Source organism: Girardinichthys multiradiatus, chromosome 20 (genome assembly GCF_021462225.1).
Source record: "Girardinichthys multiradiatus isolate DD_20200921_A chromosome 20, DD_fGirMul_XY1, whole genome shotgun sequence".
Lineage (NCBI taxonomy): Eukaryota > Metazoa > Chordata > Actinopteri > Cyprinodontiformes > Goodeidae > Girardinichthys > Girardinichthys multiradiatus.
In genome coordinates this window covers 39,656,181-39,670,929 of record NC_061812.1, presented here as the reverse complement: position 1 = coordinate 39,670,929, position 14,749 = coordinate 39,656,181, and the positions used below count along the sequence as shown (strand labels likewise).

At 38.4% G+C, this 14,749-nt stretch overlaps 1 protein-coding gene across 4 annotated transcripts in view; it reads right to left on the bottom strand.

The window, feature by feature from the left end:
* dnah1 (dynein, axonemal, heavy chain 1) overlaps nucleotides 1-14,749 on the bottom strand; it is a 50,360-nt gene that overhangs the window by 19,209 nt on the left and 16,402 nt on the right. For 3 of the 4 annotated variants that reach the window (XM_047348832.1, XM_047348830.1, XM_047348828.1), the window contains exons 34-53: nucleotides 13,511-13,665; nucleotides 13,251-13,428; nucleotides 12,960-13,154; nucleotides 12,734-12,853; nucleotides 11,133-11,285; nucleotides 10,845-10,919; nucleotides 10,602-10,742; nucleotides 10,341-10,501; nucleotides 9,539-9,696; nucleotides 9,215-9,385; nucleotides 8,197-8,375; nucleotides 7,755-7,985; nucleotides 7,426-7,622; nucleotides 5,914-6,049; nucleotides 5,592-5,800; nucleotides 5,316-5,487; nucleotides 3,035-3,226; nucleotides 2,818-2,928; nucleotides 2,474-2,650; nucleotides 2,005-2,196 (exon numbers count right to left, since the gene is read on the bottom strand). In XM_047348832.1, coding sequence (XP_047204788.1) covers nucleotides 2,005-2,196; nucleotides 2,474-2,650; nucleotides 2,818-2,928; nucleotides 3,035-3,226; nucleotides 5,316-5,487; nucleotides 5,592-5,800; nucleotides 5,914-6,049; nucleotides 7,426-7,622; nucleotides 7,755-7,985; nucleotides 8,197-8,375; nucleotides 9,215-9,385; nucleotides 9,539-9,696; nucleotides 10,341-10,501; nucleotides 10,602-10,742; nucleotides 10,845-10,919; nucleotides 11,133-11,285; nucleotides 12,734-12,853; nucleotides 12,960-13,154; nucleotides 13,251-13,428; nucleotides 13,511-13,665 — 3,303 coding nt within the window. The remainder of the gene's footprint in view (nucleotides 1-2,004; nucleotides 2,197-2,473; nucleotides 2,651-2,817; nucleotides 2,929-3,034; nucleotides 3,227-5,315; nucleotides 5,488-5,591; nucleotides 5,801-5,913; nucleotides 6,050-7,425; nucleotides 7,623-7,754; nucleotides 7,986-8,196; nucleotides 8,376-9,214; nucleotides 9,386-9,538; nucleotides 9,697-10,340; nucleotides 10,502-10,601; nucleotides 10,743-10,844; nucleotides 10,920-11,132; nucleotides 11,286-12,733; nucleotides 12,854-12,959; nucleotides 13,155-13,250; nucleotides 13,429-13,510; nucleotides 13,666-14,749) is intronic. The other variant, XM_047348829.1, reaches the window with a different exon arrangement.

Genomic DNA, 14,749 nt, shown 5'->3' with positions numbered 1-14,749 from the left:
ACCAGCAAATTAACAAATCTAAATTACACATTGTTTTAATGGTTAAGGTTACAAGTAAAAGGGACATATATACATTTGCAGTTTCAGTGCTGAAATTGAACCTGTAACCTACTAATGTGGAGCTTTAGAATCTGGCATCCAGATCATGAGAACATTTTTACGCCTCTCAGCAATACAGGATTTTACCTCCATGGAAGAGCATGTCCTTGAAGGATTAGCAGCTCTTTTTAAAATAAATTTAAATGCTTCAGAGCAGTAAACTGCCAAAAAATATTTTTACAAAGGTCATCCCGCATACATTGCCATGAAGAAGGATTCAAAGCCTTTGAATGTCTTGAGATTTTGTCACAATACAACCACAATTTATAATATACTTGACTTTTTTTCTGTAACTTTTTTATTTTAGTATTTTAATGAACAGAAACTTTGTCAAACAATGAACAAAGTGGGAGATTTTCCTGATTGAATCTTCTAGATGTCTCGTATATAACATGGTCTTTCGGTCCTCTTTGTTGCCCATCTTCCTTTTGAATATAGTCTATATTAAAATTTTTCTTCAATTTGGGTTTCCGACAGTCTTATTATGTATCAGTTTTTCAATTATGTAGGTTTTATTTTTTGCTGTTGTAGGTTTCTTGAATAATGCCAGTTCATTGTTTAAAAGTTGGTGGATCTGCCTGGTTCTATTACCTTTTTCTCCAAGCCACCATTAGAATATTAACCAGATATCTATCTTTCCCCTCTATATTCATCTGCAAAATACCAAAGTATATAACAGAAACAGTCAAAACAAATTGTATCCAAGGTTTTTATTTTTTCAATTCACTGTTTATGTCCTATAAAAAGGTTTTTATCTTTGGACATGTCCAGAATTCATGACTATGGCTGGCATTTAAGAATTCATGTTTATTTAGGTCACATTTATCCCTAATTTCATGGAAACCTTTTAATCTTCCTTCTTTCCCCAAAGCTGTCCATGTTGCGATTTATTTTGTGTCCATAGTATAAATCAAAAACCGCAGTGATAGCCTTAAATTTACTGTCACACAATATCCACTTTAGAGATTGTAGATCACTTTCAGTTTTGTATTTTTGGCCACTCTAAACCAAGTTTTTAAGGTAAAATTCTGAAACAATTTTGAGTTTTTATCTTACTCTTTATCTTCAATCACATTTTTAATTGGGAAAAACTCCTAACTTATTTATATATTTATTTATATTGGCTTCATAGTTTGTTTTACACCACAAGTAGATGAAATAATAATCTTATAGTAATTCCATCAGGGCCATTTCGCCCTTTACTTTTGGTAGTTTAAAAGACTTGTATTTAATCCTGAGGTTTCAAATATTGACCAGAATTCATGGTCTTTCCAGGGGTGTGTTTGGTGTGAGGAGCTTTTTCCACCTGAGGGATGGATTTCTGCAGCTCCCACAGAGTTACCATGGCCCTCTCGGCCTCTGCTTCTTTGATTAATGAGATTTTCCTTAAGATTTTTTGATATTTGTTTTTAATCATCTTTATCATTTACTTAGTTGTTTTCTTTGTGTTTTTAATAGTTTTAATGAACTACTATGTGGAGCACTTTTTTTTTAACTGTAGTGTCGAAGGTGTTAAATAAATAAGATCTACCTACTTACTTGCTTATTAAAATTCCAATGAAATCTGGCTGTAATGTGACAAAAAACGTTCAAAGGGTATGAATACTTTTCCATGGCACTGCAGAGTGCATTAGATTAGGATCATCTGGCTGCTAATTAGCCCTTTATTCATCTGTACTGTTAGGGTTTTGTCTGTTTTTGCAAACAGCTTCTGCATTTTGATGTTGTATTTTATTGAAATAACAACGGTGTAGGGAAATATTTGTGTTTAAGTTTATCTGAGGGCTCCTGTTAATGGATAATAGACCAATTTAGGAACAGGTCGTTTGCATGTCCTCATATGTCAAGCCTTATTATTAATGTAATTACTCTTTAGTTTACCTGTATAACATCAATGTGGTCTACCTTGTCATAGTTGTAGAGGCTCTCCAAAAAATTGCTTGGCTCTTGTAGGAGACCTTTAGCAGGTTCCAAGTAGTCTTGAAAGCTGGTGTCAGGCTTCTCTCCAGGAACCTTAACCGGTCCGATGCCTATAATGATGCAAACCGCTTCAAGCACAAGCTTTACCCCCAGGGGAGCCTGCTCAGTGATTTGGACCTGTGAAATTAAAATCAGTTAGATTATAGTTAAAAAGGTATAATCCAGGGGTGGCCAACTCCAGTCCTCAAGAGATGGTGTTGTGCATGTTTTAGATGTTCAACACAGCTGAACTAATGGTTAAATTATGTCCTGAGCAGGTCATCAAGTTCTGCACAGACTTGGTGATGTGGCATTTATTTAATTCAGATGTGTTGAACCAGAAGAACATCTAAGCTCTTGAGGACTGAAGATGGACACCCTTGGTATATTCAATCATCATCTTACCTCCTCTTACCTCAGTGATGCTGTTTTTGTCGAGGCTGGCAAAAGCTTTATCCACGGATTTTAAAGCGTTGTCAATGTCTCTCTGTGCATTTGCAGAGATTGCCTTAACAAAACGTTCTTTCTCTAAAACTTTGGATTCTTCTTCTTCCACTGATTTACGGGTCTCCTCTGCGACTGCTGAAGTGCTCTAGTAATATAGATTTTGAGGACAAAACAGATCTAAAAATCTGATGATAGCATTTATTCCAGTGCATAAAGGATGGACCATATATAGATAACATATCAGGGTTCGTTATTGTGTTTGTTGTTATACATGTCAGTATGACTCATGCACTTCTAGTGATATTTGCTTACATGAATGGTCTCCATAGTTGCTTCCACCTCTTTAGCAGCCTCCTCCAAAAGAGGTCGCATCATCTCCTGCTCCTCTTGGAACTTGATCACGTCCTCAGCTGTGCTGCAAAGCTACAGACCCACCATTCATTATTCATTCAGTTACTAATGCTCACTCAATGCTATTTAAATGTATATAAACCAATCAGTTATTCAGTTGCTTTCCAGTGTGCCTTGCCTTGTTGAGGCCAGTTTTTACGTGCTGAAGAGCAACGCACAGCTCTTGTTTCTTGCATCCAGTGAGCTCTGAGAAGAGTTTGAGGAATTCTGTATAGCTCTTAGGTGTGACGTAGTTGTGTCGAGATAGCTCTGCCAGGTACTCTTCACTCTTCGTGGCCACCAGTTGGTGAATCTTCACACATGCCAATGTCTGTGGAGAGAAATTCAATAGGAATTTACTATCTTTAGACAAGGCTTTCTTGTTTCAAGGTTTCATGATTGCTGCAGACAGTTAAGCTGCACTCATTTTGTTTGTCTTTAAAAATCTTAACATATAGTAAACAGAGGTAATCATTGATTCTGCAGACAGTAAATAGACTATCATAACCTTGTGTAAGGGAGATTTTGGTCTTCTTTGTGTTAAATAAGAAGCAAAGACAGCTGGGGATGGGAGCCCCCACTTCTAATGTGCAATAATCCATGCAGAGGAAGCCCATCTGTACCTGCTCTGCTGTCACCTATAGGACAAACAGTGCCAATTTTCATTTTAGCAGATAAACTAAACTTGCCCCCATCAGAATATTAGCTAATGTGCTAATCAACGGAAAACTTCAGCATCCAGCTGACCTGTTCCCACAGATAACTTTCTATATTCATTATGATCAGCTCTGGCCAATATGTCACAGCTTCAACTGAGGAAAGAAAGACATGGAAATAATTTTGTTGTACAATGTACATGTTGGTACAAAGGTGACAACCTCAACCTTTAGGATTGACTGCCTGAAAATGAGTGAGTGATGATCTGTCAACACCTCTCTGAAAAGTTGAGAAATTTTCTTCCAGTAGGATCCAAAGAAGACTTACAAAAAAAGATATTCCGTCATTCAGCAGGGTACACGTCATCTATGAACTTTGATTACTTTTGATAACTGCTATTAACATGCAGTGCTGATCACATTGATTGGTAACCCTGGTAAAAATGTATTAAAAGCCCTACATTTTTTTTCTCACATTGAAAATCCAAATTGAAAACATGTAATCTGAGTACGTTTTTTCAGTCGGAGGAAAATATTATACTAATATACTATATTAATTATACAGATTGGGACCACTGCTGTCAATCCTTTATACAGCCTCTTTTTTCCAATATGGCAGCACGTTGTCTTCTCCTGTAACATTTTAGAAAACGGCCCACAGCATCATGGATCCTCCACCGCACTTAACAGTAGACAAGAGATGCTTTCCCACGTATTCATCAAATGTTTTATGCCACACCCACTTAGAGTGTTTGTCAGAAAAAATTGATCTTAGTCTCATCTGACAACCAATAGCCATGTAGATAGCATTTGATGGTTGTTATGGAAATTTGCTACCACAAGGCACCACTCTATGGAGTAGTTCTTAAACAGTAAGCTTTGGAAAGTTTTTTAGACCCCTTACCATCCTTTCTTACCATCATCGGTGTGGTTAGTGGCAAGATAAATATGGGACATGGTTTTAGCCTAGTGGCCAGTAACCAGAAGACAACGCCCTCAGTGTTACTTCTTATTTATACCCCAGGGAAAAATCACGCATTACCAGTCATAATTTCCTAAAAACATAATCATACATAAATGTATAAATGTTAAGAAATGCATTAGTTAGATTTTTTTTGTAGGGATTTTAATGGGTGCTGCACAGTTGAGCAGTTGCTAGGATTGTTGCCTTGAAGCAGGAATGTCCTGGGTTTGAATCCCGAGCTGGGTCTTTCTGCATGGAGTTTGCATGTTCTCCCCATGCATGCGTGGGTTCTCTCCAGGTAATATGGCTTCATCCCACAGTTAAAAACATGACTGTTAGGTAACTAGTCTTTCTAAATTGCGCTTAAGTGAGTGTGTGGGTTGTTTGACCTGTGTATGTGTGTGTTGCCCTGTGACAGACTGGCAACCTCTCTAGGGTTTGCCTCTCACCCAAGATAGGGACCACCCACCCCCATGGACTGCAGGGATAAGTCAGTATAAGTAATGGATGGACTGATGGTATGGTTATGAGAACAGAAGATGATTTTGTGAAAAACAATAGATTCTTCGCATTAGACTCCCCGCTCTAAGAATACTCAAATTAAAGGTTAGATTTTTCTAACTTTCTTAGTGAGCGATTATCTTATTACAATAAAAGATGAATTTACTTTAAGGCTTTTTACACATTTGTACACGAGGTGCCAATAAACGCGACAAACACTGTACACAAAGTACTGTAGGAACTCAACAAAAGAAAAATACAGTGGTTCACAAACAGAAGTTCATAAACCAGATTCTTACCAGAGCGTTCTTTGTCATGGGACTGACTTCCAGCTCAGGTAGCTCATTTAAAAATGATCCAGCCACAGCCTGCAGAGCCTCCTCTGGCCAGGCATCAAACCAATCTATGGTGCAGCATTTCACCAAAGAAGGAAACTTCCTCAACCGTGCACGAAACGTCTCACCTACAGGGCTGAAGACGTAAAAGAGGTAAAAAAATTTGCAAAAGGAAACATTTTCATTGACAGAAAGTATAAAACAAACAGCTGGAAGATTTTTTAACCTTTCCTGACTAACCTCATGCAGAGAACCAGGTGAAAGTTGCTGTTAACTTTCCGCTTGTAAGCAGCCATAAGATTAGCTTCTGTTGGCTGCTGGCCTTGGACTTCCACTGCTTGCCTCATTGCCTTTAAGATCTGCTCTTGTTCCTCTGGTGTATACAGGTTGGGAACTTCCCCACTGATCAAAATGTTGCAGATATCATCCAGAAATGACACCATCTTAATCTGGTGAATGAATAACAAACCACTGTTCTTGTTTGTAAGTGGAAGTGGGTTTGGTAATTATATGATTATAATTCAAAAATACAGCAGCAGTTGGTAACAGTCATACTGTATACCTGAGTTTCAACAAAGAGGAATGTAATCTTCTGGTCCTGAAGACCAGCTGAGAGCATGTTGTTTTTAATATCCTTTCTCCACTCGGTTTGACTGTAGTTCTTAGATGCTTCAATTTGGAAACATTTATATCCAGATCTAAATATGAATAAATGAATTAAGACTGTGCTAATACATCATATATCCCAATGGTCTTTGTGCATGTTTCATAAAATTAACACTAAGTCACATCCAGGATCTCCATAAATTATAACATCATTATTCAAGTAATTCAATTAAACGTAAAATCATATATTGATTCATTACACACAAAGTGATGTATGTGATATACTTTAAGAATTAATCTGTACTTTTAATGTTTAACACTTTTAATGACTAATGATATAACGTAAGGCCAGAGCAATAAAAAGTATTTTATAATAGCAATATTGGCTTATGGGTATATTATGGCCTATACAACACTGCAGAGTTGACAGGTGTTGAGCAGATAGTGTGATTATAGACAGGGTCCACAAGGAAGGCAAGCCAAAAAAGTTCATTGCTAAAGAAGCTGGCCGTTCAAAAAGCGCTGTATCCAAGCATGTTACCAGGAAGTTAATTGGAAGGAAAATGTGTGGTTGGACAAGCAAAAGCCCTGAACTCCAGCTAGTCCAAGAGGTATTCACTACAACTGGTGAATTCCTTGTGTTGAGCTACTCGTGAAGCAGAAGCAACGTCAGAAGTGTCTTACCTGGGGTAAGGAGAAAGAAGACTGGAATGTTACTCAATGGTCCAAAGTCTTTAAATATCAAAGTAAATTTAGCATTTCATTTGGAAATCAAAGTGCCAGAGATTGGAGGAGGAGTGCAGAGGTACAGAATCCAAGTTACTTGGACATCCAGTGTAAAGTTTCCCATCAGCAATAATTTTGGGGTGCCATGTCATCTGCTGGTGTTGGTCCACTGTGTCTATTTAGGTCCAAAGTCCACACAGCCATCTACCAGGAAATTTTAAAGCACACGATGTTTCCCCCTGCTTTTGCGCTTTATGAAAGTGCTAATTTCATTTTCCTGTGGAAACCTGCCCACACTGACAAAAACACCAATGCCTGCCATAGACTGTCTTCAGCAGAAAAATGAGAGACTCCAGAGCCAACAATGCAGACGAGGTGAAGGCCGCTATCAAAGTAACCTGGGATTCCTTACCTCAGCACAACCACACACTGATCGCCTCCATGCCACACCATACTGATGCAGTAATTCATGCAAAAGAAGCCCCACCCAGGTATTGAGAGCAGATACTGTACGTGACATCCACATGTTTTTAGAAGGCCCATTTCTGTTTTAAAAATAATTACAAAGGAATGCTATCTACAACCCTGAACATACATTACATTTTTTTAAAGTAAATAAAAATCATACAATAACTCATTTTAAAAAGCTAACATTTGAAAATAATTTTCTTAAAACGTATGGTTTAAATTACAGCTAGTTAGAAAGATTACATGAAAATATAAAGACTTGCTTGAGTCTCACATATATGAGGCTAGTTTGGTGAGTGACCGGCGGCCACTGCCGTGCACTCCAAGCAACAGGGCATGACAGAGGGGCTGGCGCAAGATGCGGCTGATCCGACACACATGCTCAATGGCGTCCATGAAAAGCACCAGTTGCATCTTGGCCACGCTGCTCTGATTGTAGTCTTCAACATACTGTTCCATCACTTTTGCAAGCTAGACGGGGTAACACAATATAATATTTCAAATACAACATAAAATATAATTCACTTTAGAAAAATCTGGTTAAATTTGATATAAAAAAAAACACCAGAATCTTAGATTCCAAAACTGACTGGTACTACTCACATCTTCCTTGTTTTCTATAACTGTGTAGACCTTCTCGTCAGATTCAGGACATGTGAAATCTCCATACAAAACAGGATGGCAGGGCACAACGTCTTCATTTTGCCAGTCAAAGCCTTGAATGCAGTCCTTCAGCAGACTGTTGAACCAGTTCCTATCACTAGCACAAACCAGACGATCCTGGAATACCCGGCAGCTTTCATGGTACCACAGACGAAGTAGCTCTAATTTATCCTACAACCGAAAATGCAGTGATGCTGCTTTAATATTTAGGATTCTCATGAATATAAAAAAACTCAATTTCTGTTCCCTGTTTCTATTCCTAAATGCTTTTTGTTTTGCAAATCTAAGCTACAATGCATTACAACCCATTTGAAATGTATCCCATGGAATAAATACAAGTTATGCCTCAATTTATTTATTAACGTGACGATTTAATGACCACCTTTATAGTGTGTGCCTCGGCCATTAGTATCCCCTGAAAGACTTTAGACAGGTCTCGGAGGTTAAAGGTGTAGTGGCACTTTGCTGGAGTTGGAAGGAGGTGGGAGGTTACGGCGGTGTAAATTTGAATAGTAGCATCAACAAGAGGCTCCAGCAGCTCCTGGATTGCTGGAGCAGGTCCTGATAAAAAAAAAAAGAGGCACATAAATGAAAACTTGTTAAAAAGTCACAATTTTAAAACAATTTCTGTAAAAACCTATTGTACTTTCATTCCCTTATCTGAAAATGGAAATAAGATGATACAATTGCGACCTGACAAACGCATGGCTGTCCACTTGAACTGACAAGCCAGGTAAAGAGAGCATTAACCAGAGAAGCAGCTAAGAGGCCCATTGTAACCCTGAAAGAGCAGAAGAGATCCACATCTGTCATGAGGACAACTTTCAATCAACCTCTGGGTTGCTGTGACTTAGATGAACGGTAGCTGGACTGCAATTGAATGGTTGTGAGTTAAATTCCGGCTTCCCCCTATACTTGTCAATGTGCCCGTTGGCAAGGCACTTAACCCCAAGTTGCCTACTGATCTGCATATATGTGTATGAATGCGTATTAAGAGAGCCATGAAACATGAGGAGCAGGACAGCAAAATTCAGCAACAGTTTCATCCCCCAGACCATAAGCCGACTAAACTCTCAATAAATAATAAGCCAATCTGACCAAGACTAATGAGAAGGCTGGCCAAATATTCCCCCTCTAAATTTGCAAAGTTGGCAGACCTACCCCAAAAGACTTGAAGCTACAATCAGGATGAAAGGTGGTTCCACTTTTCATATCTTTTTTCCACTTCACAGTTATGCACTACTTTGTGTTAGCCTATCATATAAAATCAAATTAAAATACTTTGAAGTTTGCAGTTTTATTGTGAGAAAATGTGAAACAGTTCAAAGGGCAGCAATACCTTTGCCAGGAACTTTACCTATCACTTAAATGTTTGAATTTCAATCAAAGCTTTGACTCACCCATCCAGCTTCCAAGAATGCTTGAAAAAATAGTTTTACTTGTGCCCTCCATGCCATTAAAGGACAGGATGTGGAAATGCCGTGTGAAGCGTTGAGTGATGGCATGTCGGTCTCCTCCTGAGCTGCCCATGGCACAAACTAAATTTACATCCACTAAATGGTTAAATGTTCCTGAGCAGAAGTAGCAAGAACACACAAGATAACTCAGTCTTGTGGATGTATGTCTCTCTAATAATCTAATGTTTCTTTATATAACAAATCATATAACAATAATCTAAATGTTTTTAAAGCAAAGAGTACCCTAATCAAGTTCAGAAAACATACCTATCTGATTCCTGTTGTACCAGCCACCATGACCCAGCCACTGCCTCAGAAGTTCAAATGGAGGCTGAGCTCCGCACATTTCTGACATGGGCATGCTGAGGTCATCAATAAAGAAGATAAAATGCTTCTCCATCGGAGGTCCCAGCACACCCCTCCGCCTGAAAGACATTTACAGTTATATTCAATAACTAAAATATTGATGTTGTTTAATTCAGTTTAATTCATTCACGAAGTTCACTAAGTGAAACACGTTATATAGATTAATTACACACAGGCTGATGCTTTCAAGCCTTTATTTCTGTTAATTATGCTGATTTTCTGCTTACACCTAATGAAAACCTGACATTTAAGGTCAGAATATTACATCAGACCAAAAAAAACATTTTAATACAGAAATACGGGCTTAATGAAAAGTATGTTTAATTCCTGCTTAAAGGTTGGTATTTTTAAAAGGTACTTTTAATCCAACAAACGAGCCTCATTGGAACGCATATTGTAATTGAACGAATATGACTGTAAGTGCCTAAACTGCAGGTTATGCACACAGTAAGAGAGAGGTTGTGTACTGTGCAGAATTTAAATGATGACTGTTGCAGCACTTGCATGTGTTTTATCTTATGTAATAATCAGTTTAATTGAAAGGGCTTAAAAATAAAGCTGACAGTTGCCATCACCTGGTTTCCAACCTGGAAATCTGTTTAGTTTTATATGAAAAACGCCGTCTGGGTATGGATGAAAGTTTTCACAAAGAATGTTTAAAAAGTAAGCTTTAATATGCTAAAGGTTAATTACAAAAGTGTACCTTTTGTTTAGTTTGCTTTCAATGTAATCTTGAGTCTGATTGGCCGAGGTGCTTGCAGTGAACAAGAGAGCATGCGTGTTGAATTCAGCAGGCATGTTCCTCAGCAGCTTGTTTGTCATGGTCAGAGTCTTTCCTGCACCGCCAGGGCCAACACACAGCAACTGGATCAAATACACAACGTGAACACTGAAATAGAAATAAGCTCTCCAAACACAAATAAGTAAAATGTCGTATCTGCTGTGGTTACACTACCATACTTACAGGTTTCCCATTGGTCAATAACAAATCCATCAGGAAAGACAACCTCTCTGTTTCAGCAGTTCGAACAAATATGTCGGCATAATTTGCTTCTGGAGTGATGACAACACTTTTCGGATGTTTCATCCAGCTGATCCACTGTACCTAATGCACAGGCAAAGCAGGTATATGGAGCAGAACTGCACTTCTACCTGAAGACTTAATAAATTAATAAATAACAATTCAAGGGTTTAAATATATATTTACTTTTCTCTCCTCATCTTCATCTTCATCAAGCCTGTAATCATAAACTAGACCATCCTCAGGAAAAGATAATTTTATCTGATGATAACAAGTATATATATTATTTTTTTCAACATAATTCCATCACTGAAACCTGACAGTTATACAGATTAACAAATCCAAACAAATTGTAAGAACCCCTTGGCTTTCTTTTTATCCCACCAACACATTCTGTTTGTTTCCTTTTAGATTTATTGTGATTTCATGATGTTTTTACTGTGCCAAAAAACATTTACACTAAGCTAATCTGACCTGTTCTTTTGCCATTTTGTTTTTGAGCCAGGCACTGAAGCGTTGCCGGCTGGCTGCATCTGCTGTGGCTCCTACGCTCCACACCAGTGAAAAAAAGAACCAGGGTTCTATCAGCTCCGTAAGACGATCCAGTTCCTTTTGAGTTGGTGGCTTCTTGAACCAAAAAAGAACCAAAGACCACACAGAAGGGTGATCAACAATATTCACACATGCAGGACATGTAAATAACAATTAGTAGAGATGTAATTTCAGCTATTTCCTGCTTCCTGTAATTGTTAATGGAAACTGCTTTTGAGTGACCAAGGAGTCTAAATAACAGTTCAGTTCAGTGTGTTGCTACAGGATTCATAACCCTTGACCTTTTTTACATTTTGTCACATTACAACCACAAACTTCAATGCATTTTATGAGGATTCTATGTGATAGAGTGCATGATTGAGAAGAGGAAGAAAATTTGATAAATGGTTGAAAGAAATTTCCACAAATAAAAAGTAGAAAACGTATGCCCCAGAGTCAATGTATTGCTGAATCACCGTTAACTGCAATTACAGTTTACGGTGTTTTGTCTTTGTCTCCACCAGCTTTGCATTACATGTTTGCATTATGTTTTTATTATACAAATTGTTTTTTTTTTTCTTTTTTCACAAATGTTCTATCTGTCTGTCTATCAACTCTGACCAATTTCCCTGGTTCTGCTGAAGAAAAGCACCCCCACAGCATGATGCTGCCATCACCATGTTTCACCAATGGGATGTTCTGTTCAGATTGATGTGCACTGTTAATCTTCTGCCACACAAAGCATTTTTCATGTAGACCAAGATTCAGTGTAGTTATTGTCTGACCAGACAACCTTCATCCATATTTGCTGTGTCTCCCACGAGGCCTATAGCTACAAATGGGAATTCGGATGTCTCTCTTCTAGCCACCAATAGACTCATGCACTGCACAATTTACAGATAGCCTGTCGACAGATTTCTCCCACTTGAGTTTTGTAACCTAAACCTACTTTACATTTCTCTACAACCTCCCTGACCTGCCTGCTGTGCTCCTTGATGCTGTTTGTTCACTAGTGTTCTCTAACAAACACCTGAGGCCTTCACAGAATAGCTGAATATAAACTGAGATTACAAGGTTATATGCAGGTGGACTCTATTTATTAAAAAGAGATTTTCTTAAGCCAGTCGGCTGCACTGGATTTTTTTTAGGGGTTTGAGAGTAAGGGGGGTAAACACATCTGCACCCCACACTTTTCACATTTTCACTTTGAAATAATTTTGAAAACCAAATTTTTTATAATTTTCCTTCTACCTCATTACACACTAAAATATAAAATCCCAACAAAGTACATTGAAGTTTGTGATTAAATTGTCACTTGACAATATTTGAAAACTTTTAAGTAGTATGTATACTTTTCTAATGTAACAGATGTAAAAAATACATATGGCAAAGTATTTTCTGTATTGTTCTTCTACAATGAAACAGGCCATCTCCATTTACAAATCAAAGACCGTTCTCAGGACAGGAAAGCAGTTTTCTATGGTTGTCGAACTTTAAATGAGGCTAAAGATTTAGCATGAACAGCTGAAGAATTTTACACAAACCTCTTTAATGTTGTAGGGACAAAAAAAGCAATCCATGAGTTTAAGGAGACTACAGACAAGGTTGCTGTCCAGAGATGGGCTGACCTCTTTTACTGATGAGCGCACAAATGTAACTGAGTCCTGTATAAGAACATAGCAAAACAAGTGCTTTGATCATTAGTAGGTGCTGAGCTGAAAGAGCGTTAATACTACTTCCTGGTCCAACTCATACAGACTCCTCTCTCACCTTCAGGAACCTGGAAAACAGTGAATTCATCTGCTCTGTGTACGTTCTCAAAGCCTCAGGAACCTGCCTCAGCCAGCATTCTGTGAAGGAGGGGAGACCCAACATACTGGACTCCAAGTAGACCACACCACAGCGAGACACTGTAGCTGGAGATGCCCCAGCCAGGTCCTGCACCTCAAACATTATGGTCATTTCCTATCGGTTAAAAACATGGGATGTTGTAGTGTAAATGGGAGAAGAGAAAGCAATGTAAGAGAAAATACACACTGAAGTAAAAGAAAATCTCCTTACTTCAGTGAGATTTATAATTTCCCCAGAGCTAAGGCACATTTTTTTGTTGTCATCCAGAGTAGTGTTCAAGCCATTCATCCACACAGGATCCAGAGGTCCATCCAAGATGTACCACCGTTTCTTTTTGTCCACAGATGCTGCTCCTTCACGAAGAAGAGCTGGGAGGATACCATCTTTCCTACATGGTTTGAGATAAGCCAAAGTTTGGGTATTGTTTTTATTAGTTGTGTAGATAGTATTTTAAAGGAACATTTTGTTACCAGAGATAGTTGTGAGGATCGTAGTTTCCATAGAGCTGCGGCACAGTGATGGAGTTTGGGTTAAGGACATAGACCTGGACGGCCTGATAAACACTGCCCCTTGTAGACGGCTGGCCCTCCAGAGCTGTTAATGCAGCACCTAGAAGCTCGTAACACTAAATAAAGTGAACATATGAATTCAGTTCAGCTTTAGTGCATGTATCCATTGCAATTACAGTTATTCAACCCAAACTGCAAATTAGGTTTACAGGGAAAGATAGAAAGGAAAAATAAATTAAATCCAACTAATGAAACAAAAGCAATTTAAATAACTCAACACAACTAGTACTGAAAGAGGTTTCTCCAAATTCAACACAAAATACCATCTATAATAACTATTGAGGTCTGACAGATATTCCATCTCCTCAAGCCAAGCTTCTTTAGTTCTTAGTAGAGGAGCTTTTTGCTGCAAACCTGATTCATAGCCAGGCATCAGCTTCTAGCAGCATTCCTGAAGAATCTTCATCCTCATGGTCAAATGCCTCCACTTGACATTCATGTTCATGTTCTTATGTTGCAACTGCTTTTTTCAAATCCCACCAGAGCTTTTCAATAAAGCAAGTAAAGGAACCATGTTGGTCACTCTAGTATCTTCCAGGACCTCTTCTAAAACCCTGCCTTTGTGAACTTTGAGACATGTTTGGGGGCATTGCCCTGTTTGAAAATCCAATAAAATCCAAGTTTCAGCTTCCTCGGAGAGAGTATGGCATTTCTCCTAGGATTTTCTTAAACATGACTGAATCCATCTTGCCTTCCACATGCTGCAGATTTTCAGTGAAGGAGGAAGCCAAGCACTCCCAGAGCATCACTGAGCCACCACCATGCTTCACTGAAGGGATAGTGATCAGTAGTGGTGTATGTCTTAAAGGTTCCAGTCTTTCTTATGTGCCTTACTGTGGAAACTGAAACCATAATGGCTGCTGCAGGTCTTATCCAGTCAGTCAGGTTTTTGACCACCTGGCTCAACTGGAATCGTTAATAGCTTCCTCTATTTGTCAGCAGGTGGCGTGGGAATTGACGTAGCAATCCTTGAATTTTAAACTTGCAAACACTGCTTCCAACTGTATCGCTAAAAACATTCAGTGCCTTTCATTTAGCTTTGAAACCTTTTCCTTATTTGTGATTTCTTCTCTGACCTTTCTGGACAATTTCTTTGACTTTGCTTTATTTCTAACATGCAGTAAAAGGTTACTAATCACA